At 35.8% G+C, this 26143-nt stretch overlaps 1 protein-coding gene across 1 annotated transcript in view; it reads left to right on the forward strand.

The window, feature by feature from the left end:
• The first annotated feature begins 1931 nt into the window (after nt 1-1931).
• Nucleotides 1932-26143, forward strand: part of AHI1 (Abelson helper integration site 1) — a 241425-nt gene continuing 217213 nt past the window's right edge. Inside the window, exons 1-6 of the mRNA XM_036765884.1 lie at nt 1932-1957; nt 6077-6201; nt 12570-13168; nt 15610-15788; nt 21398-21617; nt 22397-22589. Of these exons, the coding sequence (XP_036621779.1) occupies nt 1948-1957; nt 6077-6201; nt 12570-13168; nt 15610-15788; nt 21398-21617; nt 22397-22589 (1326 nt within the window). The 5' untranslated portion in view covers nt 1932-1947. The remainder of the gene's footprint in view (nt 1958-6076; nt 6202-12569; nt 13169-15609; nt 15789-21397; nt 21618-22396; nt 22590-26143) is intronic.

Below are 26143 nucleotides of genomic sequence, written 5' to 3' on the forward strand. Positions count from 1 at the left end.
AAAAAAGTATGTCTGAAATAAAGAATAAACAGACTAACAAAGAGGACTTCTTATGCTCCTGTTACATGACTTTTAGTGAATTAATTTGGTAGCATTTTTTGCAGCATCCTATTCATTCTCCTATATTCCGGTCTCTCTTTTCTCTACTCTCTTCTCTAAGCTCTACGGCTGCCAAAATAATCTTAATGAGGCACAAGGTCTAGACTTGTCTTTTCCCTGCTCAAAAACCTACAGTAGTGTCCCTGCCGACTCTAGAATAACATTTAGATTCTTCAGCCAGGTATTTAAAGACAACTGACTCCTATCTACCTTGTCAGCCTTATTCCAAAGTACTCCTCTACTCCACCCACACTGGACCACAAGCAATTCCCCATCTCCCACCTCCTTTTCCACAGATTAATCCCTATGCCTGTAATGTATTTCCTTCTTGTCTCTGCCACTCACAGATAGAATTTTTCTTCGAGGTTCAATCAAGTTTCCGCCCCTTTCCAGAAGTTCTTTCCAGTTGTTAGCATCCTTTCCCACCTTCATATTTCCTCATACTAGAGAGATGGCATCGGTAATGAATAGAGACCTGGCCTTGGTGCCTGAAGAAACTAGGTTCGAGTCCTGCCTCTGACCCCTTCTGGCTGTGACCTTGGACTAGTCACTTAACTTGCCAATGCTCTAGACAACTCTCTAAGACCCCAAATTACAGAGGAGGTGCCAGCCTGCATTGGTAAAGGGAATTCCTCCCCTGGGAGTTCCCTATACAAGTGACGTCATGGGTCCAGCCCCTTATTCTGCTACTATACTTATATATGTACGTAGTAGTAGCAATTCACATTTTAACATTTGCCAATCTCCTTATGTAGATTTTCTCATTTGATCCTCACAACAACCCTATTAAGATAGTTGCTATATAAAGATAATCATCCTTGTGTAGATGAGGTGACTAAGGCTCAGAGACTTAAGGCACTTGCCCAGAGTCACACAGCTGGCCAGCGGCTGAAGTAGAATTCAAACCCAGGTCTCGTGTTTCGTCCTCTGTGCCAGTTTGCCTGATAACATGTTGTTTGCTTATCCAGTGGGAGGTCAGCCAGTTGTTCAACAAGTATTTATTAAGCACCTACTATGTGCCTAAAGCTCTTTGAAGATGTGAACTGTTTAATTTTGTGCCCAGCATTAAACACAGTATCTTGCACTTAATATGGGTTTAATAAATGATTGTTGAACAGAATTTTGTTATATTGAGTTGGTTTGCATTAGAGGTCATTGTTGTTACTTCTTGGCTTTATTCTGGATAGTTGAGATGACTGGATAAGGGACTTAAAATCATGATTACTGTGATTGTATTATATTTAAAAATATATACATATTATCAAACTACTTTCTGATCCTCCTATTTTTTACTTGCTTTTAATTTTAGACAACTTTGTTACTCCAACCTACTTTCATTTTCATGGGAGATGCAGTGATACTCAAATACATTATTTGTGAAAATATTATTTGACAAATTAGGAATTAATGTTTTCCCACTTTCATAATAGGATTGTGGGAAGAATTAATTCTGAGTTGGTGACTGTCTCTTCATTGAATTCATAGTAATTATTGAATGATAGTCTTTTCAAAGCACATAATTTACACTCAGGAAACCACTTATTATTTCTTTTCAAGATGTGTGGATTTTTACACCTAAATATTTTTATTCCAATCTAAACCATTTAGCCTAGTTAATGATAATCTTTAATCATAGTCATATCTTGCAGTAGTTGGGTTAGTGACCTTTATTGTATCCTAGGGCTACAAACCGATTTTGATTTATTCCGGCTAGGTGCTCATAAAATTATATTTTTGTATGTACATTTTAACTTTTATGTATGAATCTTGTCCTTGTTTTGTTTTTACAGGCTGCTGATTAATTAAACGTTCTACATTGGCACTTGATATTTTCCACAAAAACTGAATATGCCAACAGGTAAAACTTTTTTGGAATGTTTGGCTAAAAATTAATTTCTGTTCATTTTCTTTTGCACTTATATTTCTTTTAGAGAAGATTAGTTGAACACAGTAAATAGAATGGAGTAGACTTCCCTCACTAAAATATTTTAATTAGCACAATCTCATTTTTAATTGGAATAAAATTAATCTCATTTTTAATCTCATTTTTAATTGGAATAAAATTACAGAAGGGGAAAAGTTGCTTTTTGCAATCTGTCACTTATATTATTTTAAAATTTCCAAAAAATAGTTTAGATAAATTTTATTATTTTATGCCATTAGAACCATGAACACTAAGCAGATACAAGTAAGTGACTAGACCCTTCTGGGTTCATTTGCCCTTTTATTTTGTTTGACTCTCTTCAAATAGATTAAATTCCACAATAAACATTAAAAACTCCTGGTGTGTGAGACGTTTGCTAGGTGCTAGTGACATTTCTCTTTGGACAGTTTCACAGGTTGAAGATGTCATCAGTTGTGGATACTCAGTCCACTTCAACTTGTTTTTCTCTTCTTGTTCAGTGTGATTCTCATCTATATCCTCCCATAAATCCTTGTTAGAGGATCTGGGCCAGCCTTTCCATTTTTCTAATATTTCATAGATACCAGTGTAACAATTGAGAAGTGTCTGTATGTCGTTGGCCTGCTTCCTTTTCTGGCCGTACATATCAGTGGTTGACCTAATATACACCACTTTCCACACACGTGTCATTGTTGGCAGTATGCTTCAGCCTACTTTTACTCACTGCAAAAGTCTTTCCATTGTCTTTCAGATCAACCACAGTTTTGATTCTTTAGTGATTGTGTTGCTCCATCATTCTCAGCCGTATAACATTATCAGGAGAAAATTGGTTTTTAAAAGATGGGTTTTAGTTTCAGGGAGCAACTTAGGGTAATGAAAAAGGCTGTGCAATTTCCCGTATGTGATCTAGCTCACTAACTTTGTCTTACCCAATTTTGGGCTGAGCTCTTTTTCCATTTGCAGGGCTTGTCCAAGCTATTAACTGGGCAATAAGCATTCTTTTCCATTTGGTTTTTCCTGTGTGGTTTTCGAAATGGATCTCCTTTGAATGGCCATGGTCTCATTGAGGAGGCCCAATGGTGTTTCACCCTTTAGTCATTACCACAGTGTCATTCACAGGAAATCTTGAAGTACACGTGACTTCCTTGTGAACTCTTGACAAACACATGTCATCCTGTTTAATTTCTTGCTTGATCTTATTTGTTAGAGAATTACAGAATGGAGTTATCTCTTTTTTTTGCATCTATCAAGGAATCTTCTGTGATCTGAATATATGTCTGGTACATATTTCCCTTTGGAGTAGAGCCTTTAAGGTCTTAAAACATATTCATGTTTTGATCCATCAAGTCAATTGCTTTTTAATAAACAATAAACATTGTGGGATTTTTGTATTCCCTATCTCTCTCAGTGGTACGGAAGATGTGGTCCCCTGTAAAGAATTCTCTATTAAAACATGTTTTTTCCCTTATCATATTTTGATCAATGATGACTTCCTAACATACAGAGACCATTTTCTTAAAGCTTTTAGAGTGATGAGAATATAAACTTGTAGGTCAATATTTATTGATGTCTTGGTGTATGGATGTATTGATGTCTTTTAAAAAGGCATTAATAATCTGTACAATATTTTTCATTCCTTCGGATTCTTCCCATTTTAGATCTTATTGCTGTGCCTAATTAATGCTGTGGAATTGTGCTTTGTCCAAAAATTTAGGTATCACATATTTGGAATTTTGTTTACCTCTTTTATAAATACACTCAAAACTAAATATATATTGAAACTAACTAAATTTTCAAAACCTACATATATTTTCTCAAAAACCTGCAAATTTATGTCATCAGTATTTTGGCAATTTAGGAGCTGAACCCATATGATTTGATTTTCTGTGACAGTTTAAATATAAGTAATATTCTGTTTAACATTGCATTTGAGGGTTTTCTGAGTTTTAAGTGTATGTAACACTTGTATATAAAAGTTTGTGAATTGGCAGGGGTGGGATGTGGGGGAACCATAATGATAACTGACATTTGTATCTTATGGTTTACAAAGCACTTAGCTCCTAACAACCTTGGGAGGTTGTTAGGTCATTTATTATTATTACTATTAATTATCCATATTTTATAGGTGAAGAAATTGTTCTTCAGAGAAATTAACTGACTTGCCCTTGACCTAGTAACTAGTTGAGTTGGAATTTGAATTCAGGTCTAGAGGTGCCATGTCTGCTATGTCATACTGCTTGAAAGCAGCATTAATTAATTAGGTTTATATGATACACACACATATACGTGCATATACACATATATGTATATGTTGTCATTCAGTCACGTCTGACTCTTCATGACCCCACAGACCATAGTATGGCAGCCCCTTCTATCTTCTACTGTCTCTTGAAGTCTGTTCGAATTCATGTTTATTGTTTTTGTGACATTATCTATCCATCTCATCCTCTACCGTTACCTTTTCCTTTTGCCTTTAATCTTTCCCACCATCAGGGTCTTTTCCAGTGAATTCTGTTTTCTCATTATGTGGCCAAAGTATTTAAGCTTTAGCTTCAATGTTTTACCTTCTAGTGAATAGCCTGAATTAATTTCTTTAAGAATTTACTAATTTTATTTCCTTGCTCACCGGGAGACTCTCAGAAGTGCTCTCTAGCACCACAATTTCAAAGTGTTGATGCTGGGGCGCTCAGCTTTCCGTATGGGCCAACTTTCACAGCCCTACATGGCTGCTGCAAAAACCATGGCTTTGACTCTACAGACCTTTGTTGGCAAGGTGATTTCTCTGCTTTTTAGTATACTGTCCAGATTGCCATAGCTTTCCTTCCAAGGAGCAAGTGGCTTCTAGTCACATGCACCTACAGAGATCTTTGAGACCAAGAATAAAATATGACACTACTTCCCTTCCTTCTCCCTTTATTTACCAGGAAGTGATGGAACCAGTTGCCAAGATCTTAGTGTTTTTTTTAACGTTAAGCTTCAAGCCAGCTTTTATGCTCTCCTATTTCTCCCTCGTCAAAAGCCTTCTTAATTCTTCTTCACTTTCTGCCCTCGGAGTGTTACCATCTACATAGCTGGGATTGTTGATATTTCTCTGGGCAACCCTCATTCTGGCGTTTGATCCTGTCATTTTGCGTGATGTACTTTGCATATAAGTTAAAAGGTGACACTATACAGCCTTGTCATACTCCCTTTCCAATATTAAACCAATTAGTTGTTTCATGTTCAATTCTAACCACTGCTTCTTTGCTTGCATACAGATTCCTACGGAGACAGGTAAGATGGTCCCATCTCTTTGAGGATTTGCCACATTTTGCTGTGATCCACACAGTCAAAGGCTTTAGTGTAGTCAATGAAGCAGAAGTAGATTTTTTTTTTCCTGGAATGCCCCTGCTCTTTCCATAATTCAGCAAATGTTGGTGATTTGTTCTCTACATCCTCTGCCTCTTCAAAAACCAGCTAGCTCTTTTGGTAGTGTTCAGTTCACATATTACTAAAGCCTAGCATGTAGAATCTTAAGCATGCCCTTGCTGGCGTGGGAAATGAGCGAGGTTGTTTGGTAATTTGAACATTCTTTGGCTTTGCCCTTTTTTAGGATTTGGACATAAACTGATCTTCTCCAATCCAGTGGCCACTCTTGAGTTTCTCAAATTTTCTGACATGTTGAATGCAGCGCTTTAATAGCATTGTCTTTTAGGGTTTTAAATGGCTCAGCTGGAATTCTATCACCTCAGCTAGCCTTATTGTTAACAATGATTCCTAAGGCCCACCTGTCTTCATTTTCCTGGATGTCTGGCTCTAGATCAGTAACCACACCATTGTGGTTATTGGTGATGTTAAGATCTTTCTTGTATAGTTCTTTTGTATATTCTTGCCACCTCTTCTTAATCTGTTAAGTCCCTGTCATTTTTGTCTTTACATACACTCCTACACCCCTATATAGAGTATACACACATATATATGTAGTAAAATATTTTGCCATCAGAGTGTTTAGTCTTATATTTCGCATAACAATATAGTCAGATATTATTGGAAGATATTTGGTTAGCTGACAATAACTTTTATAATATTTTCTAGTTGAGAGTGAAGCAAAGGCAAAAACCAAAGTCCGTTTTGAAGAACTCTTTAGGAGTCATACTGATTTAGTAGCCGATAAAAAGAAATCCAAGAAGAAGGTTATTAATTCTGAAGAAAACATTTTGGTAAGCATACATCTTATTGATGATGAGTTAAATGACTGCATTTTTTTTAAAAAAAATGACTTTTACTTTGCAGCTGTAAGGAATTTTGAAAGTTTATTATGATGCAAATGTGTCATAACCAAAGATCTACAACATGACAGATAAGAATTGCTACTCTGAATCCCACATGTGGTTGAATCATCTCAGTTGCTGTTGGACCTGGGGGTGATTTGTGAAAAGTCATGGTAATTTTCCTTGCTATCAGCATCAACGTTTTATAAATATACTCCCAAACTTACTTGGTTTAGTCTTTTGGCGTTTGGCATGGTATTGGAGGACTTTTTTTATTTCTGTCTCTGTCTCTCTCCCTCCCTCCCTCAGCACCTACTCTGCAGCTTAGAGTCTTAAGAGGTCTGTTTGTCACTGCAAGACTGAGCGACCTGCTCAGGGTCTCATAGCTGGTATGTGTCAGAGGTCAGGTTTGACCTCTAGTCTTCTTTACTCTAAGGCAGGCTCACTATCCACTATAGCATGTTGTCTTTATGTTATTCATCCTTAAAAACTGCAACCTCTGCATTAGAAAAATTGTAGTATTGTTTGAATTAGCCCTGGAAGGCGATTTGAAGGAATATAGTTGAAGTGAAGGCATGTAACATGTTCTTAGCAGCACTATATGGAACAATTTCAAGTGAACAAAAGCTGTAGGCTAAAAGATAAAAAGAAGAAAGAGAAAATAAACTCCTTATAATATAACAACCATAAATATTGCTTATAGTAGGCATTAGATGAGATACAACATTTAGATAAAGCATGATTAAAAAGTCTAGTAGCATGGATAATATCCCAACAAAAATAGCTGTAGTACTCAGTGTTACACGTTAAGCCCCTTGGAGTAAAAGAAAAAAGTGCGTTGTTAGATCTGTGGAAGGAGAATATTATCAATTAGTGTGATGTGTTGGGAATCAAGATGGGCTCTTAGCACTTATTCAACCAAGTGGACTTGAAGAGTTTGGCCTTTGTTTGCTTAATTAAATTAGAAGTCTTTGATGGCCTCCTTGCTTCAAGGGAAAGCCTAGTTTACATGGGTTTGAGTGACATGTTTGTGACATCAAGAGGCTTTTAGACCATGTGGGTTTAAGTCACATTTTTGTGACAATTTTAGGTCACGTGGGTGAGTTGCATGTGTGACTCACCTTTGACCCTGAACAAAATATATAAAACCAGGAGTTGGCTTTCTTTTTTCGGAGCTCTGAGCTGCAGCAGTAGTAACGCATGACTCTGAACCAGACGTTGTTGAGCTCCCAGCTGAACTCAGATGTTGGTAACTATGAATTGTATTTGGTCTGTTTATAAATGTATGTTTGTAATTTGTTTGTATTTGCTCTGAAGTTCAGGGTGCTGGCTTTTTCCCCTGAACTGAGTGAATGATATTTGTGTGCTGGATTAAAGTAAGATTGTTAACCCCTTAACGTTGCTTTCCTTAGTAAAGCAGATCAAAAGAACCTGGGCTTGCAGTGTTCTGTGAGTTGGTTGTTGTTGGTTTTACACCCCTACAGCAGCAGCTAGCCGGATTGTTGAAACAGGTGATAATCAAAGGATTTCTTGAAGAAGCAGAGCGGCTTTGGGCTGAATTTTCAAGGGTAGATAATAATTTCTCCAGTGAAAGGATTCAGAGAGAGAGTTCCCAGAATCTCTAAGCAAAAAAAAAAAACAAAAAAAAACTGAAATGTGAGAAGGCAATGCGCATTCGAAGGGCAGAGAGCCATTCAGCTTGACTGAACTATGAATGAAAAACATTTATTAAGCAATTACTATGCGCAAAGTACTATGCTAAGCTTTACTGATACAAAAGAGAGATATGCCTTACTTGTAAGGAGCTGGATCCATATTTTGGTTTGGAAAGTCACAGGGATAGTGAATGAAACCATAGAAGAGATTGACACACACTTTCTATTAGGCAGTATACTAATTTGATTATGGTTCCAGAACTGGAAAGGGGAATAACAGCAGATTGAGGAGTGCCTTTAATGCCAAAAAAAGATGTTTTTGCTTTACTCACTAAAGCAGTAACAGTTTGCTACTAGCAAATTTGCAGTAGCAAATTGCTGAACATTTTTGAAGGGAGGAGTTACATTTATTCCTAAAAATTTATTTATAAAAAAAAAGATCGTTTGATATGAAGAATTGATTGGAATGAAGACTGTGGAAAGACCTAAAAAGAATCTATTCCAGTAGTCCAGATTGGTGTGATGAGGTTGTTTTATCCTAAGATTTACTAACGAAATAAGAGAAAATAAGTTTGAGAAATGAACTTCCTAGGACCTGGGAACTGATTGGATATAGGATGGTGAGGGGGAAGGAGGAATTAAAGATAACTCCAAACTTATAAACATACTAGACTTGGGGATAGTGGCAGAAATTGTGGAGTTGGGAGGAGGAACAGCTTTCAGAAGAAAGGTTTTAAGCTACTTGTGGTACATGTTGAGTTGGAGATAAAGTGTAGTGTGTAGAGTGCTAGATTTAGAGTCAGATGTGGGTTCAAATTTGGCTTCAGACACTTAGCATCTGTGTGACCCTGGATAAGTCATTTAACTTTGCTTAACTTTCATTTCCTTACCTGGAAAATTGCCCTAATATTATTACCTATATCACAGGGTTATTGTGAAGATCAAATGAGATGCATTATTTAAATCTTAGCTATTCAAATTATTATTTTTATCTCGTTTTCATGTTTTTTTGATGGGACTCAGCTTCAAATGGACCTGGGACAAGTTGATTTTCTACTTACTCCTTTATATTCAGAGTTCTGTGAACTGTTGCAGAGGTGGAGAAAAGATATGGTTTTTTAAGAGTTTTAGTATGTAAGCTTATCTTCTGTAGCCTCAATTCACCTAGTCTACTGTTCTTAGAATACACAAAATCCGTGCTGTACATCATCCTGGATGACATTTCCTTACAGGGTTATTGTTCTCCATTTTCTCTCTCTTCCCTTCCCCCAGTTTGTCTGATTGGTTTAGCTTTTATGGGATTAACATGAAGATGAGGACAATGAGGAGAGTGATGTTGATAATAATGATAATTTATCATTTAATTCTTATTTTTAAGTGGGTTTCAGATAGGAACAATCTTGGATAGAGCTCCTATCCTTGCTATTCTTTTATATTTTATGTTTTACAGACTATTGTACATGTGGCCAAAAGGACTGATACTTGTAGTTGAATAAAAGTATTAGAATGTCAGATCTTCTTTTGTAGCCTTGCTAAAGACATCCTGGGACAACTGGAATTTCCTTTTTATTTTGTGTCTCCCTCTTAGAATGTGAGCTCCTTTAGGTCAGGGACTGGTTTGATTTGTTTTTTTTTTTTTTAGTTTTATCTCCAGCACTTAGCATAGTTCTTTTCACATAGTAAGTGCTTAATAAATGCTTTTTCATTCATTCACCTCATGTAGCAGACAGGATGATGATGCATATTATATATCCCTCAATCTATCTCCATGGGATTTTGATCACTTCTGCTTGGTCTCTGTATTTTGAAAGCTTTTTATTCCATGTAGCTTGGAGATTGTGAATATTTGAAATGGTAACATATATTTAAAATATTATCCTTAAGTTTGTTTAGATCAACATTATTTCCAGATAGTTGTGGGCAATAGGACCTTTGATAATGGTACAATTCTTGTACAGGTTTTTGGTTGAATTCTCCAGGCTATTTTGATGTATGTATTGCAGTAATTGGGCAGGTAGGTGGTACCATGTATAGAGTACTGGACTGGGAACCAGGAAGATTATCTTCCTGAATTCAAATCCAGCCTCAGACACTTACTACCTGTGTAACCCTGGGCAAGTCACTTAACCCTGTTTGCCCCAGTTCCTCATCTGTGAAATGAACTAGAGAAGGAAATGGCAAAATCACTCCAGTATCTTTGCCAAGAAAACCTCAAATGGGGTTACAAAGAGTCGGACATGACTGAAATGATTAAACAATACATTGTAACAAGAGGATTTATTATCTATCAACCTGAAAGTTAGTGAACTTAGGATATGTAATTCTAGCTCCTTGGTCATGGCTTGGTAGGTAATTGGTAGGTACCTGATTCTTTACAACGTATAGTTATGTGTTGGGCAGTTTGCATTGTTTCCTTTCATAATCTGCTTTGATCATTAATTCTATGCCTCTTGAGAATCACTGTATTTCTCTAATTTCTGGTGGTGGTCTGGTCCTTAATTGACATCATAAATCTCTCTGTTTCCATAAATAATTTTTGTTCGATTCAGCCATTTATTTACTTCTTTACTGAGATGCAGTTAATTTTTTTATGGGCAAATGTTGCCCATAAAGAGTCTGGATTTCACCCTTGGATCTTAGGGATCTCATAGACTTTATCTAGAGTAAACCACTTTGGGTTATATTTAACGAAACCAATGGCTTATGCTTCTTCTCTGCTTTAACTATTACCCAGTGAAGTGATATCTGTTTATTCCAAAAAATCTTTTGCAAATTTTTTGACCTGTTAAAGATTGCAATTATTAAAACACTTGATAATCAATTCCTTTTATCCTTTTTGGCAATGGGCAAGGAAACATTAATCATTCTTAGTATGATGGGTCCCTTGTTTTGTAAATAATGAATGGGTTTTTATTAGGTTGCTTTGAAAATCCGTTAAGGTTCTTTTTACAGTTTTGAAAGTATGTGTTAAGACAGGCCTTGCCTAGGTGTCAGTTGCTTTAAATACGTGCATACCATTGAGATTTCATTTCAGTATGCCAATAAATCTGATAACATACACAGCCGCAGCTTTCTCATTGATAGCTTTAGGTGTGGCTCACCTGGCAAAGGCCACGGTATTTCTAAGTATTGCCATTTTTCACTGGCTAAATTTGAAAACTCAATCTTTTCAATCTCCAGCTTTTCTTGGTATATGTTAAGAATTTTAAACTTATTGAACCCAAATTATAATTCTTTTATCACTAGAGAAACGAGATGAAGAACCTAATGTGTTTTTCAGAGGAACCATGAAGCTGATGCTACCCATGTGTATAAAGTAATTAATAAGACAGTTTGGTTCAACTCCTATAACTTGGAAACTAAAGTCATTTTTCTTTAAGGAGAATGATAACAAATTTAAGGCTAGACAATCATAACAGGCTTTAAACTATTTCCCTAAAAATTTCACATTTCATATCTTTTTTTATTTTCATCATCAATGTTATCTCACTTTCATCTTTTTTGTTGGGTTCAAATACAAATTGGAGAAATGGAAATATCTACTTTTTTTAAATAAATAAGAGTAAGCTTCCCTTCTGTTGACTCATGAAAGCATCTGTGGGACAGCTCCAATAGGAGATACGATGAGAGGTTGGTATGTACCTTGTTTTGTTCCCCTGTGTTTTTATTATCTTCTACTTGGCATCTATATTTTGAAAGCATTTCATTTCATAGAATTTGGAAATTAAGTGTATTAAGCCTGGTGACATTTATTAAAATGTAATTCTCAAAATTTTGTGCGTCAGTGTTTTATATGGCAGCTTATTTTATAGAGGCAAAGAGCTTCTGTTGCATAATTCTAACTACTTGATATCTTTTGATGTATCTCATAGATGCTAAATTTTTGTGTTCTGCAGTGACATGTTGCACAATTTGTACCACCCTTTTGCATAAGCTGCATCAGTTAGTAAATCTGAGGTCTTTATGTCTGACCACATAAATTTGAAACTATTCTTTATATACTTAGGAAATAAGACCTTTATCATAGAAACTTGCTGCAATGATTTTTTTCTCCAGTTAACTATTTTGCCTCTAATTTTATATGTATTGGTATTGTTATTGCAAAAACTTTTCAATTTTGTGTAATCAAACTTTTTTTTTAATCTTCTGAGACAAAATGTACAATAAAATGGACAAACAATAGATACATCTTCTCTATCTCTTGTTTAATTATGAACTCTTCCCATATCCATAGTTCTGAAAGGTAATTTCTTCCTTGTTCCTCTCTTTTGTTTATGATGTGACCATTTATAGCTGAGTCGTGCTCATTTGGAGCTAATTTTGGTAGATGGTGTGATGTATTCATCGAAACCTAATCTCTGCCGGACTGCTTTCTAGTTTTCCCCAGAGTTTTAGTTAATAAGGACAGTTTTGTTAAGGATAATTAATCCTTACCTTGGTAGCTGGATTTATTGGTAGCTGGTTTATTGAATACTGTGTTACTAAGTTTGTTTCTATATGTTGAGTAAACTGTTGAAATGTAAAGAGTGCCATTTAATTTTAATTGTATCTTAAGAAAAAATCTGAAAATAATACTGCACATTACATATTCCACTTAATGATTTTCTTGCCATTTATATTCAAATACATTTTAAAATAAATTTATATGTATTCTATTTCTAGCTTGACACCTTGCGGAGTAATCATGATCTTACCAAAGAAACTAGAAGTGATGGGGCCATTATCAGCAGCACTTGTAATACAGAGAAGAGCCCACGATTCACTAAAAACAAACCAAAGGACAGAAGGTCAATAGCTGAAAAAATAAGCAATGATGATTTTACTGTAGAAGCAAACCAGCAAGTAAAGCCAAGTAAGAAGAAGAAAAAATCAGTGTTACAAGAACAGTCTAACAAAGAAGCAAATACAGAGGAAGTGGAATCAGGGAGTTTTGAAAGGAAGATTAATCATTTGCCAAGAAAAACAAAAAATAAATCACCATCAGGCGTGTCTCATCAAAAGGGTGAAAAGATAAAAAATGTCCCAGATGAAGTGAAAGACACAACTGAATTAGATGAGGAAGAACAGCTAATACAAGCATACGAACTCCAAGTAGCTGAAGAAGCTGCCAATGCAATTAGAAAGAAAATAAGAATGAAACTTAAAGAACAGATGTCTCATTTAGTCTCTGATAATCAAAACCATGAAGAAATATTGAACAAGGAAGTGGGAAAAAATAAGAAAAAGAAAAAAGTTCCAGTTATGCTTGAAACAGAAACAAGGTACTTTACCACTGGTAAATTGTATTGATTTCATTTTGTAAAACTCTTTGGATTGTAAAACTGTCTCCCAGGCTAATTGCTATTTAATATTGGAAAATATTTTTTTACATATATATTTGGAAATTATATCAGCACAATGTCAATATTATTTTTAAAAGATGTTTTAAAAAATCAAATGAGCTATCTTCTTTATAACAATTCCTTTGCCTTATGGATTTTTCTGTAAGGTAATTTCCATGTACCCTACAACTTTGTCTGGCACATGGCACGATATTATTAAAAGCTGACCAAGCATACTTTTATTAGCATTTATCAGGATTTGTAGAATAGAACCAGCAGCTATACTTTTAACCACTGAATTGCTGTTTTCTCCTAATGATACTAGTAAGCCTACCCTTGGTTATCCAAATAACCCTACTTTTCTTTTAATTGAAACAATGATCTGCTGTATCTCAAAATAAAACCATTTTGACTCTCCTTTCCTATTTCCCTTAATTTTTGTATGATCACATATCAGTTCTTAAATTTTTAGAAAGTTCATGTAGAGGATTTGTTTTGTCTTGATCATAGAACTTAAAATTTTTATTTCTAGTTTTAGCTGTTATATCAATTTTTATATTTTAGTTTGTGGTATGGAACAAACAATAGAGGGGGATATGGCTTCAGGATATCATATTTACTTGTGTATTTTCCCCTTTGTTACTAGGTAAAGATGAACCTTTATGCAATCTATGACTTAGGCACAGCTGACTTAACAAACTTTCATATTATGTACACAGCCTTTTTCTGAGTTAAGGGTAAGCTCTCTCCAAAGTTCTAGAGAAAGAGAAATGTTCTTTGAGCCACCATATTTCCTTCTGGCCATGTGTTGGGCACCCTAAGTACCCCAGAGTGGATTGAGGGGAGGGGTTGGAGCACTTCAAAGTTTTGCCTTATTTTTCTATACTAGAGTTCAGGTGATGGCTCTTACACCTGTGGTAGAAATATTCTTCATGTTATCAAGCTCCTTCTCCTTAGAGCAGAATTCATTTTTTTCAAAGAAAATGCAACCCAGAGAAGCTCATGATGTAGCAGAGCTAACCCATCCATTGTAGCATGCAGGTAACCTTGGGTTCATAGTTCAAATTCTTGAAGTCTGTGTCACTCTACATAAGTTCTGGTAGGTCATATAAACTGGAAATGGTTTTAAGTACAGGCTCAGCAATGTCATATATATCCATTGCCCAAGTACCAGCTTGGAATTTAGAGAGACTCATCACAAGACTTGGTTTTGAATATTTTCAGCTATAGCAACTTACTTGTTTACCAAATTGAGTAATTGTGATCTGTATAGGTGGAAGAAAGTTCCCAGCCTGGAGAAATGATGGATTCTTGAAGTAGAAGCAAAAACTTCTAACCTATGTAAATCTGATTATTTTGAATGAACGGAAAATGAAGTGATCTCTAGTTGAGACTTATTTTGCAAACTAATAGCCGAGAAGGAACTTCACCTTTACTTTTTGTCTCTGCTTCTGCAAAGCTGATTATTTCGAAAAGATTTTTCACTTATTATAAGTTTCTTTAGAAGCATCTTAACTTCTTAAATTTATAATCAAATATTAATTTTAAATTTTATCTTATTTCATGTAGACTTTTGAAACTTTCTGAGTCCCACTTTGTGAAGCTTTACAAGAAATCAATTATTTTCCTCCTACGATTATTCTGCTTAGCAAAAGTAATCAGGGATCACTTTAGGCTTTTATTTTAAAACTATTTTTATTAAAAATGATACTTTAAAATTAATGTTTCTTGTATGTCATTAACATTATATAGTTATGTGGTTATACATACTATGTATTACTGATTATATAGTTCAAAAATTTATAATTATGATTAATCTATTAATCAGACATTGCAGAGTTTGAGATAGGCAAATAAGGTCTCTATACCTTTACACTGGATACTTTGATTACATAAATGAGTTGACTCAGATAAGAATAAACTTTAATCAGAATATAATAAAATAATTTTTATATCTGCTAGTCACCTCTAAACTGAAGTGCTATATAAGATTAAAAATATAAATAGCTTGTACTTAAAACCACAAAGATCTGTGATTTTGTCTGTATAGTACTCCACCCACCAACAATGGTCACAACCCTTCTACAAATCAGTATGCAATTACTAAGGATTTCTGTGTTTGAAAAATGTATTGCCTTGTGGCCAACCTGAATATGTATCTTTCCAAACTCAGCAAGGGTGGTGCTCTCGTGATAGACATCGTCAGTCCCATACTTGACGACTTTGCAACTAGGTAGGACCTGCCAAAACTTCCACTGCACCAAAATATAAAAGAATTCCAAAACAAAGGCAATATTATTTAAGGTTTATCCTTCCCCAAGCCGTGCATAACAAAATATTTTATTCTACGTTATTTGACAATATATATGGTTACTTTTCAGTGTGGCATCCATCTCTGAGCTGCAGCATAATGTAGGTGAAGAAAATACCAAAAAGAAGAAATCATCTGAAGATATGCTAACTTCAGATTTTAATCAGAGGAATGAAATAAAGGTAGAAGATCAAACTGTCGAGGAAAATGTGGAACAACCGAGAAAGACAAAAAAGAAAACTAAAGCAGGTTTGTCATCTGTATTCAATTTTTTATATATACATATATATGTATAGATATATACATATATCTATACATATTTCCTTCCCAAAACCTCTTGTCTTCTTAAAAGAAATCAAGTCACTAAAAGATAATTTTAAAATGGACATAAAATGGACATATACAAAGGAAAGATCACTGGATTTGGAGGCAAAAGACTTCAGTTTGGATCCTAGCTCTATGTCTTAGTTTTGAGTTTCAGTTTATAAAATGAGGGGGAGTGTAATCAGATGACTTCGTAAAGCTCCCTTCAGCTTAAAGCCTGTGACGTATGTGTTTTGTATTTAGTATAGCCTTTCAAATTTTTCCAATCCGTTCTGGCCCACTTTCCTCCCTTTATTCAGTTCTAGTCCCAGCTCATTATCATTTGCACAATCTGTCCAAGATTATCAGTTTGCCTATCTACCTATCTATTTCTTTGTTGGTACACATGTACATACACATACTGACAGTCAAGCTCTATAGGTTGTCCCTTCATCTACATAGCATAGTACAAACAATGGGCTTTCTTTATCCACTTGGTTAGAGCAAATTCTTTAATGTAATTGTTGATGTTACGCACACGTCTCTGCAATATTCTGAGTTTGATGCAGCCAAGAAAATATCATTGACAACCTTGAACACCGAGAGGTCTTCACCATCAAGAGGAAATCCTTGACTTGTACTCTGTGAATGGATCTCTTCCTACTTTGGGAAATTGTCAAGTTCTTTTCATGATTTCCAGCTTCTCCCTGACACTAGAATCTCTTAAAAAAATTTTAATATATTTTATTTATACATCACTTTCATTTTACAAATACACCCCTTCCCCTGCAACAAAGATTAAAATAAGGAGGGGGAAAATGTCAGGTCAGCAAATAAATACATCAGACAGATCTGATAGTATATGTAGTGTTCCACACATACAGTCTCTCAACTCTACACAGGAGTGAGGAAGGTGCATCTTTTCATCTTTTCTTTGGGATCAAGCTTAGTCTTTATGATTATACTTCTTTCAATTAATTTGTGTTGTTTTCAACCAGTCAATCAAGTCCTGATTATTAAGTACTTACTTTTTGTAACAACAAAGCTGCTTGCAGCTGCTGTGGAGGTGTAAGGCCAATAACACCAGCACATAGGAAGGCTGCTAGCACAGGTTCTTTGATCTTCTTTTCTAGGGAAAGCAACTTTAAGGGGTTTGCCATCTTACTTTAATTAAACATACATGTATCATTCACTTAGTTCAAGGGGAAAAGTCAGCACCTGAACTTCAGAAAAAAATACAACCGGAAAGTATATAAACAGAGCAAATAATACCAATCAACAGACAGGCTTCTTACTGTCTGACCAAGACAATACATACATAGTTACAAGAGAGAGAAGCACCAATATCTAGGTTTTCAAACTGGGGGGCAGGGGGACCTTAACTTCAACCCAGAGTCTTGTCTGGCCAAGTCACAGATACACTTGCAATAAGTGAGCCCCCAAAGTAAAATGCTAACCTCCAAGTATATATACACTTCTTCAGGGTCAGAGGGCATCACAACCACGCGACTCAAATTTATGTGACTTAGGTATTCTTGTGACTCAAGCAAGTCATCAAAGACTCTTGATTCAATCAAAGACTCTTGATTGAAATAAAGGCAAAACTCAAAGGCACTTGATTGCCTTAGTGCTGAGGAGCACTGCAAAAGAAAAAACAGGGAAAAGTCCCACCCTGCTTGCCATTACATTTTGTACCTCAGGCGCTGTGCAAAGCACTGGGGATCCAGAGAAAGGCAAAAACACAAAAGCTACCTCTGTTCTTAAGGAGTTTAGATACCAGTGGGAAAGATAATATATAAATAAAATGATATTTTGAAGAGACATTTTAAAAAGAGGGAAAGTATAAATAGAGGGATTGGGAAAGCTTCCTCCAGAAGGTGGCTTTTGAGCCAAATCTTAGTGATACCAGGAGGTAGAGGTGGGGAGGGAGAGAATTATAGTCATGGGGATAGCCATTGCAATGAAGTAGAAATGGAGATGGAGTGTTGTGAGGGGAGAATAGTCAGTAGGCTAGTTTCACTAGGCCATAGAATGCATAGAGGGGAGTAAAGTCTGAGAAGACTGGGCAGGTAGGAAAGGGGCAGGTTATGAAGAGTGTTAAATGCCAAGCAGAGGACTTGATATAATCTGGGAAGTCACAGAGAACCGTTAGAGTTTATTAAGCAGAAGAGTGACAGGTTTAGATTTACTCTTTAGTAAAATCACTTTGGAAGATAGATTGGAAAGACTAGAGACTAGAGACAAGGCCGTTGTGATGATGCTGTAGGCAAGAGGTGATGAGGGCCTTAACTAGGGTCATAGCTGCATGATGGAAGAGAAAGAGATAAGTGGATTTATGCAAGAGAAGATATGAAGTTGGAAACAATAACATTCAGCAACAGATTCTATGTGAGTGAAGCGAATGAGGTGAGTGAGAGTAAGGAGTTGAGGAGGATGAAAGGTTGCACTCTTCCTTCCCTCTTTGTATTTCTCTGAATCCCTGTTTCCCATTCCCTTTCCTGCTTTTTTTCTTCCCTTTTCATCTTAATTTTAGCTTTCCCTAATTTTATTACCGACCTCATTTTTTTTCTTCCTTCCGCCAAAGGTGACTATAGCAAAGGAGCACAGTGGTTTTTGTTTGTCACTAAGATTATAGGATTTAGTGCTGAAAAAGATCTTAGTGAGCATCTAGTCACAGAAACTGAGTTGCATGAATCATCAGAAACCATCTAGTAAATGCCTGACCATGAATCTCTTCTCCAACATTGTCAATGGCTTATGCTTCAAAACTTAGGATAAAGGGGAATCCATTATATCTTGAGGCAGTGTGTTCTATTTTTTGACAAGATTGTTGGAAGTTTTTTCCTTAAACCTAAAATCTCTGTAATTTCTCCTTATTGCCCCTAGATATGTGCTAAAGTAACATGCTCATCTTCCTTCCACATGGCAATCTTATAAAACTTGAAGATATCTGCCAAGTTCCTCCAAGATCTCTTTTCCGGGATAGGTGGCTCCTGTCCCTTTAGATAGTTCTTATTTAGAATCACAGAATTGTAGAAAAAAAGAGGATCAAAGGAGGTCTAGACGTGCTGTTCTGGGGGAAGGCCAGGAGGCCAGGAGTTGAGATGGCTTATCTTGCTTCTGTTGTCTCTGCCAAAGAGGATGACCATTTTTGGTTCATAAAGGCCAAAACAAAAATATTTCTTATGGAGTTGAAGTCAAAAATAGCAATGAGAATGTAAGAGAGCACCATTTGTCCTTGATGATCTGATCACCAGGACCACTGGTGACTAAAAGAACTAGCTGAGATTACTGGGCTCTTTTCAGGGATGTTTTAAAAACTGTGGACAGCAGAGATTGCCGGCTACAAGAGTGCAGAAGGGCAAATGCTCCAATAATAAAAAAAAGTGGGAAGATAGAGTGAATGCAGTGTGCAAAATGTAGGCCAGTGAGCCTCACGTGCAGCAGGAGCTTAATAAACACTTGTTGGCTGACTCCTCCAGAAACCTATGTGGCCTCTTTCAGTTATACCCATGAATTAAGTAGGACTTAAAATATAACAGAGGGTCTCGTATGACAGGGAGGAGCAGTGTTTACTTTGGGGGATTTGTTTTGCTTCTGAGTCTCTTCACTCAGAAAATCTAGGATACTCATTGTGTAACACTGATTATTCAGTTAATTAGTAGTGATGGTAATAGTTGGTAACACTTATATAGCACTTTAAGGTTAGCAAAGTGTTTTACCTATGTTATCTCATTGGATTTGAGCCTCACAGCAGCTCTGTGAGGTAGGTTCTATTATTGTCCCCATTTTAAAAATTAGTAAACTGAATTTAAAAGAGATTAAGTGATTTGCCCAGGTTCACACAGGTAGTATCTGAGTAAGAATTCCAACTCATGTTTTCCTGTCTCCAAGTTAAGTGCTTCATTAAGCACCTTAGCTGTTTATTGAGTTATCACTAACTTACCTCAAAGTCACCCAGCTAAAAGGAAAAAAAAATCCAGGTCAAAAAGGAACTGGTAACAGAGCTCATGGAAACTGATACTCAAGAAAGCACAACCCTTCCCTAAGGATCTTTGTAACCTTAGTCACTTAGTCATATAAGTTATCTATCCTAATTCAACATGTAGTTCCTTTTGTTCCCTACAGTTCCCAGTGGATGGTGTGGATTGTGTGTCGCCATCATGGCTTCCTCTGACCATACTGTCTGCTGTGCTCCCCAGGTGTCACTAGCCTGTTGCTAGAAAAAACATTTTTGTTTTATTGTGAGCCCCTTCCACGTACTACAGAGAGGGAAACTTTAGAGTTTACCTGTTTTGGCTGGAGAAACAGTTTGTCCTGATTTACTACTCAAATACAAGGCCAAGATAAACAGCTCCACCCTGGAATCTTCTTTCACTATGTATGGTTCCTTCATATCTTATGTTAAGCGCATAAGTTTTACTGAGAATTCAGGAACATGCCTTGCCACTCACATCTTCAGATGGGTCTCTAAGTCCTCTGAGCCTTCTGAGGTCTTTGAAAAATCTGAGGTGGTTGATGAGAAGCCGAAGGAACTCAGTTGATGTCTACCTTTTTCTAGTCGTCTTTTTACTTTTCCTCAAAATTGTTTCTAATTTTGTTTTCAGAATTTCATACTTTAGAGATTCCTACATTTCTTCTGATTAATTCCTCTGGAAAATTTTAGGCCATGGGATCCAGCTCCCTCATTTGTTAGATAGCCTATCCCAGGTCACATGGGCAGCTAGTGTCAGGATTTGGATTTAAACCCAAATGTTCTAATTCAAAATCCAATACTTTTTACACAATCTGATGCTGAAGTGCCTAATAAAATTGTGTTCCTTTTTTCCCCTCATTTTTAATACAGGAGATTTAAATATTTTATGCTTTTCTAAGAAAAGAAAACCTAAGTTCCTTTTTAGTATAGTTTCCTTTTCTTTCCCCTGGTGTTTCTTGATTTAAAAAAAAACATTTCCTCACCCCTACTTTTATATAAGAATATTATAATATTTCACTAGTAATGTCAACCCATACATGCTATTCAGCTTTTCTTTACTTTACCTTGGGTAACAGATTAGAAAATGGAATTTGTATTTACCTGTGGGATAGATTCCCACAAGTAATGGTAACTGCAAAATTGTTGATACTCTAACATTTCTAATTTTTACCAGTTAGCGTACTTGTAAAAATAATTCCATAAACTCATGTAGGGTATTGTGAAGATACTGCAAACAAAAACGAAATTAAATGTCGACGTATATGAAAACATGTAGATATATATTAAAATGTACATAGAGTATTTGGTAGTGTTTATGCATTGAGTTTTTATACTAGAACCTACCATATTACAGAATTCAGTATAACATGGTCCTGTCTTAGACCTTGTCCAAAAAGGCTTTCTCAGAAATACTGGAGCAATCTCATAATATGGGATCTGCTCTGTAGTAATTCTTGAAATAGGGCTTGGTACCTGTAGACCTGTGTGTATTAGGTCAGTGAAGCAGGGGCTTTAGGACCCGTAGTGAACCTCAGATATTTGACGTTTGATTGTAACTGTGTTTTTCCATTGCTTGTAGTTTCTGAAAACAATGAAGAAAGTGGTATTGATAATGTCCAAGAAGTAACAAGCCCAGAAGTTTCAAGTCAGCCCAACAGTGGGTTTGATGATGCCCTTGTTTTGGGAGTTTTTGTTCATCGAACTGATCGACTTAGAACAGATTTTATGATTTCTCACCCAATGGTAAAAATCCATGTGGTTGATCAGAATACTGGGTTGTATGTCAAGAAAGAACACAGGTAATTGTATTTTCCCAATTGCCCACCCATTGGGGTCAAAAATGGCTGTCTTTTAAAAGGTCACAGTGTTAGATTCATAGCATGGGTCTTATGTTAGTGTACCCTTTGGCTTGTTTAACCTTGGACATTCTTGCTCCTAAAATTGCAAGCTGCTTTCCAAACTTTAAATGTAAATGGCAGCACCAAAAAATAAAATTACCTGAATATTTGGAAGAATTTTAAAAAGAAATTCCCAAAGATTTCTCTTCTGAATAAAAAGATATGTGGAAAAAGAAAACAAATATGTTAACGATTAGCATATAAGACCACTATACCATTAATTAATTTGTTCATTTATTAAATAAATATTTATTGCCGGCCTGTTGTACATGAGTAACTGAGTTAGGTACTTTGAGGGAAATGTGATAAGACATAGACCCTACCTTCAAAGAGCTTACCATCTAATGTTCTATGTCAGGCAGTATACTTTATCAAAATCTAAGAAGGCAGAAGTTTCAATCCTGGGGGTCAGGAGAACTTAGTTCTAATGTTTTTGGTTTTAACATTTTCTCCCATATAGCTGTAGAGGAGTTACTTTTTAGCTTTTATTATTGGGAACCAAAATAGTTCTTCCCTTGATATCTCTATGACTTCTTACCTCTTGATAGCATTATGCCCTGCTTTATATTATTGTCCCTCTTTCCTGTCCCCCTCCCTTCTTCCTTCTTTCTTTCCTTCCTTCCTTCTTTCCTTTCTCCACTTGTATTGTTTTATATTAATGTTTTCCTTTTTTAATATAGCAACCGAGCTGTTTCATCTTTTTATGAACAAGAGAGAGTAGAGAATGTCCTTCCTATTATGACTCAGCCTTATGATTTCAAGCATTTTAAGTCAAGACTTCCAGAGTGGGAAGAACAAATTGTATTTAATGAGCGATTTAGTTATTTCCTCCAAGAATCTGAAGAAAGCCCTAAAGTCATTCTGTTTTTTGAGGTATGTTAAATATAATAGATTTTCATTTTATTTTGACAATTTAATATATGCCTTATTACTGATAAATTGTATTTGATATATAGTAATTTCTCGCCTTAAATGTGAGAACATTTAAACACAATAGTTTAAGATTTTGTCAGCAATGACATCTCTGAAATCAATATTTAATAATTATGTCAATAACTACTTATTGTGCACCTATTTATTCAACACTGTGTTAGGTGCTTTTGGATGGGGAGTGGTTGTCGTAGAATACAAGGAGCGTAAGACGTGGTTGGAAATTTCAGAGTGACAAATTTAGGCTTCACGTCAGGCAAAACTTCCTAACAGAACTCTCCAAGAGTGGAACAGGCTACCTGGGAGGAAGGTTGTTTCTACTCGTTGGAGGTTTTCCGGCAAAGGCTGGTTGACCACTTGTCTTATATGCGGTAAAGGAGATTCTCCTTCAGGTATGGGGTGAACTAAAGTATACCTGAGGCTCCTTCCAACTCTGAGATTCTGAGAATTGTAATATGATTTTTGTCATGAGGGTATTTAAAGTCTAATGATATATACAAAGACTAATTCAAGATCAATAATTGCAAGACAGTCATGAACTGTTAGGTGGTATGGTTAGGCTATATGTATACAAGGAGTTCAAAGATGGTTGAGATCACTGTAAATTGAAGCAAGTAGGAAAAGTTCCGTGGGGAAGGTAGTCTTTGAGATGGGCCTATATGGATAGGTAGAATTTATAGAAGAACAGGAAGGATATTCTTTATTGAGGGATGGGTGGGATGAGAGCGTTATGTATTCAAGGGAGAAGAGGAAACTGACCTGATGGCAGTTAATGGTTTCTGTTTAATTTAGAGTCATAGAACTGAAAGGGACCTTAGAGATTACATACTCCAGGTCACTTTGGCACCATCACTGACACGTAGTCATCTATTTTGTGCATGGATGATAGTGAACATAGTGATAGAGAACTCACTACTTTTAGGAAGTAACCTATCCCATTTTCAGTTTTAATTATTAGAAAATTCTTCCCTATATTGAGTCCAAATTTGCCTCCTGGCTTCTACACCTTGCACCTCTCTCTGCACTCTGTGATCCAGTTACACTGCTCTGATTGCTGCCCTCACAGATGATGCTGTCTCCCATCACCTTCCATGTGCAGGGAGCTTTCTCTCCTTGCCTCCTCTTCCTAGAACTAGAAGTGAATGTAAGATATTCATTGAATGTAATCCCCTTATTTTTCTCATGAGGGAACTTACAGTAAGGGAGTTACTTACTCAGTGACCTACCAGTTTGTTAAGAGCTGTTTGTTTCCACACAATCCTCTTAATAGTCTGTGCCATATTTCCGAGGCTGACAATGACAGTGGAAGAGTCTTTCTTTTAAACATTTAGCCAACTGACCTAAATGGTCCGTGGCTAGCAAGTCAGGATAATTGGGAATGTCCACTACCCAGTAAGGCAACATTCCTGAGAGCCCATAGCTAATCCCTGACAGATCATAGGTTCATAGACCTAGAGCTGAAGGGGTCCTCAGAGGCCACCTAATCTGACCCCTTAATTTTATAGATAATATAATCATCTTTCCAAAGATGATAAGAGAGTAAATGTTCATTATAATACTATTGCTATTAATAGCTAACAATTATGTAGTACTTTAAGGTTTGCAAAGTGCTTTACTTACATCATCTCACTTGAGTCTCACAGTTACCATATGAGGCCCATGTTGCAGATGAGGCAACTGAGGCTCAGAGGATCTCATATCATACAGCTTATATTAGCCGCAGCATTTGAACCTGTCTTTCTGATTACAGATCTAGAGCTCTATCCTTTCATAGACATATAGAATTAAAGTCGGAAGGGCTGTCTATCCCAACACCATATTTTTATAGAGGAGGGACTGACACTCTGAGAGTTGTGACATGCCCAGCCTCATATGGAACCTGTGTGTGCCAGATAGCATTAGTGTCTGTCTCTAGAGACTTCCAAAAGCAAATGGACCATTTACGGACTAAGTGACTTAAGTTTTCATTTTTCTTGGACTAGACCCGATTAATCTCTTGATACTCCCCTCAATTCAGTGGAACATTATTAAATGTCTACTATGTATAAGAAAAGTAACTGTATCGTGTAGTGGAGAGAATGATGGTCTTGGAGCCAGGAAGACTGGTTTTCAAGTCACTTACTGACTTGTGACTGTGGTTAAGTCAGTTAAGCTCTTGAGCTTTAAGTGACTCTCTAATGGTCTGAGCTGCAAAAAAGGTGTTGACGTACACTTGTAGGAGTTTTCTCATCTGAAACTTCCCCATGCCAATGAAATCATAGGTCTGGTTCCTATTTCTCTCTTTCTGTGTAAGACACTATGCTGCGTGTTGGAATTAGAAAGACAGACAAAGGAAAAAGCAATCCCTCCCCTCAGGGAGTTTATAGTCTACTGTTATATTGGCATTCTGTAAGCACTTTATTTTAGGATTTGTGGAAGTCAAATATAAATATAATAAAAGATTTATAATTTTCATCTTAAGGTAATAATTAGTTTTCCATTGAATATGTTAGGTTATTCTATTTTTAATTCATTTTAACTTTAGAAAAGATGATTTATGGAGTTAGACTACAAATAATTATAATTGCATCTCAGTTTTACATTACTAAAGACTACATTTTGATTCTAGATCTTAGACATATATATCTATAAAATTGTCTAGATTTGAAAAATGACCCATTTTTCAAATGGCCTCTATTTTATACAGATTAGCAGACAAAATATCCATAATTGTGGAGAGAAACAATTCAGGATTTTAAAAAAAAAATAAAGCTTATTGGAACAGAAATTTTTATTTAGTCAACAGAAGATAGTTTTTAAAAGTCAATTAAATAATATTTTCATTAAGTTCAGATGATACCTATTTTATTTTTTACTCAGAAAAATGATTTTAAGTCACTTTTTAAACCTTAAGGCAAGGCCTTTTTTGTGTATCCTGACAGTTTGCAAAATTTAAAGTGCTCACCTTAATTTTTTAAATGGAGTTAATGTTCAAGTACAAGTTGTTTGTATCAGATTCATGGCTTTTCTTGACTCAAATGAAAAGTATTTATATGGATCTCAGAACATAGTAATAAAAGATATTTAACTGGTTTGTCTGATTTTAGAAAAATGTGAAACTCAACTGTTGTAGAACAAATTTCTCAATACAATGGTAAGAAGACTCAACAAACCAAACTATGAATTTTTCTTAATATAGCTTTATAAAGATGATCAATAATTCTACTCATTTTACACTCACTTTTGTTAAAGTATATCTCCTCCTATCCTCTTGTCCAGCCAGATTGTTTGTGTGGAAATTCTTGAAGATGAGATTGCAGATTTGGATTTTAATTGCTGTTTGTTTTTTTATTAGTGGAGATTTTTTTGGTAGATTATCATCTTTTTAAAAACAGTCTGCTTGGCATAGTTTCTGAGTTATCTGTCCAGTTGTTGCTTTCCTCACTTAGGTCTCAGTTTTATGTTTTTTTCCTAGTAGTACAATAGTGATTTCTTCTCTCTCTTCTTCACTAAACCTT

This window comes from Trichosurus vulpecula, chromosome 7 (assembly GCF_011100635.1).
Source record: "Trichosurus vulpecula isolate mTriVul1 chromosome 7, mTriVul1.pri, whole genome shotgun sequence".
In the NCBI taxonomy this organism is placed as follows: domain Eukaryota; kingdom Metazoa; phylum Chordata; class Mammalia; order Diprotodontia; family Phalangeridae; genus Trichosurus; species Trichosurus vulpecula.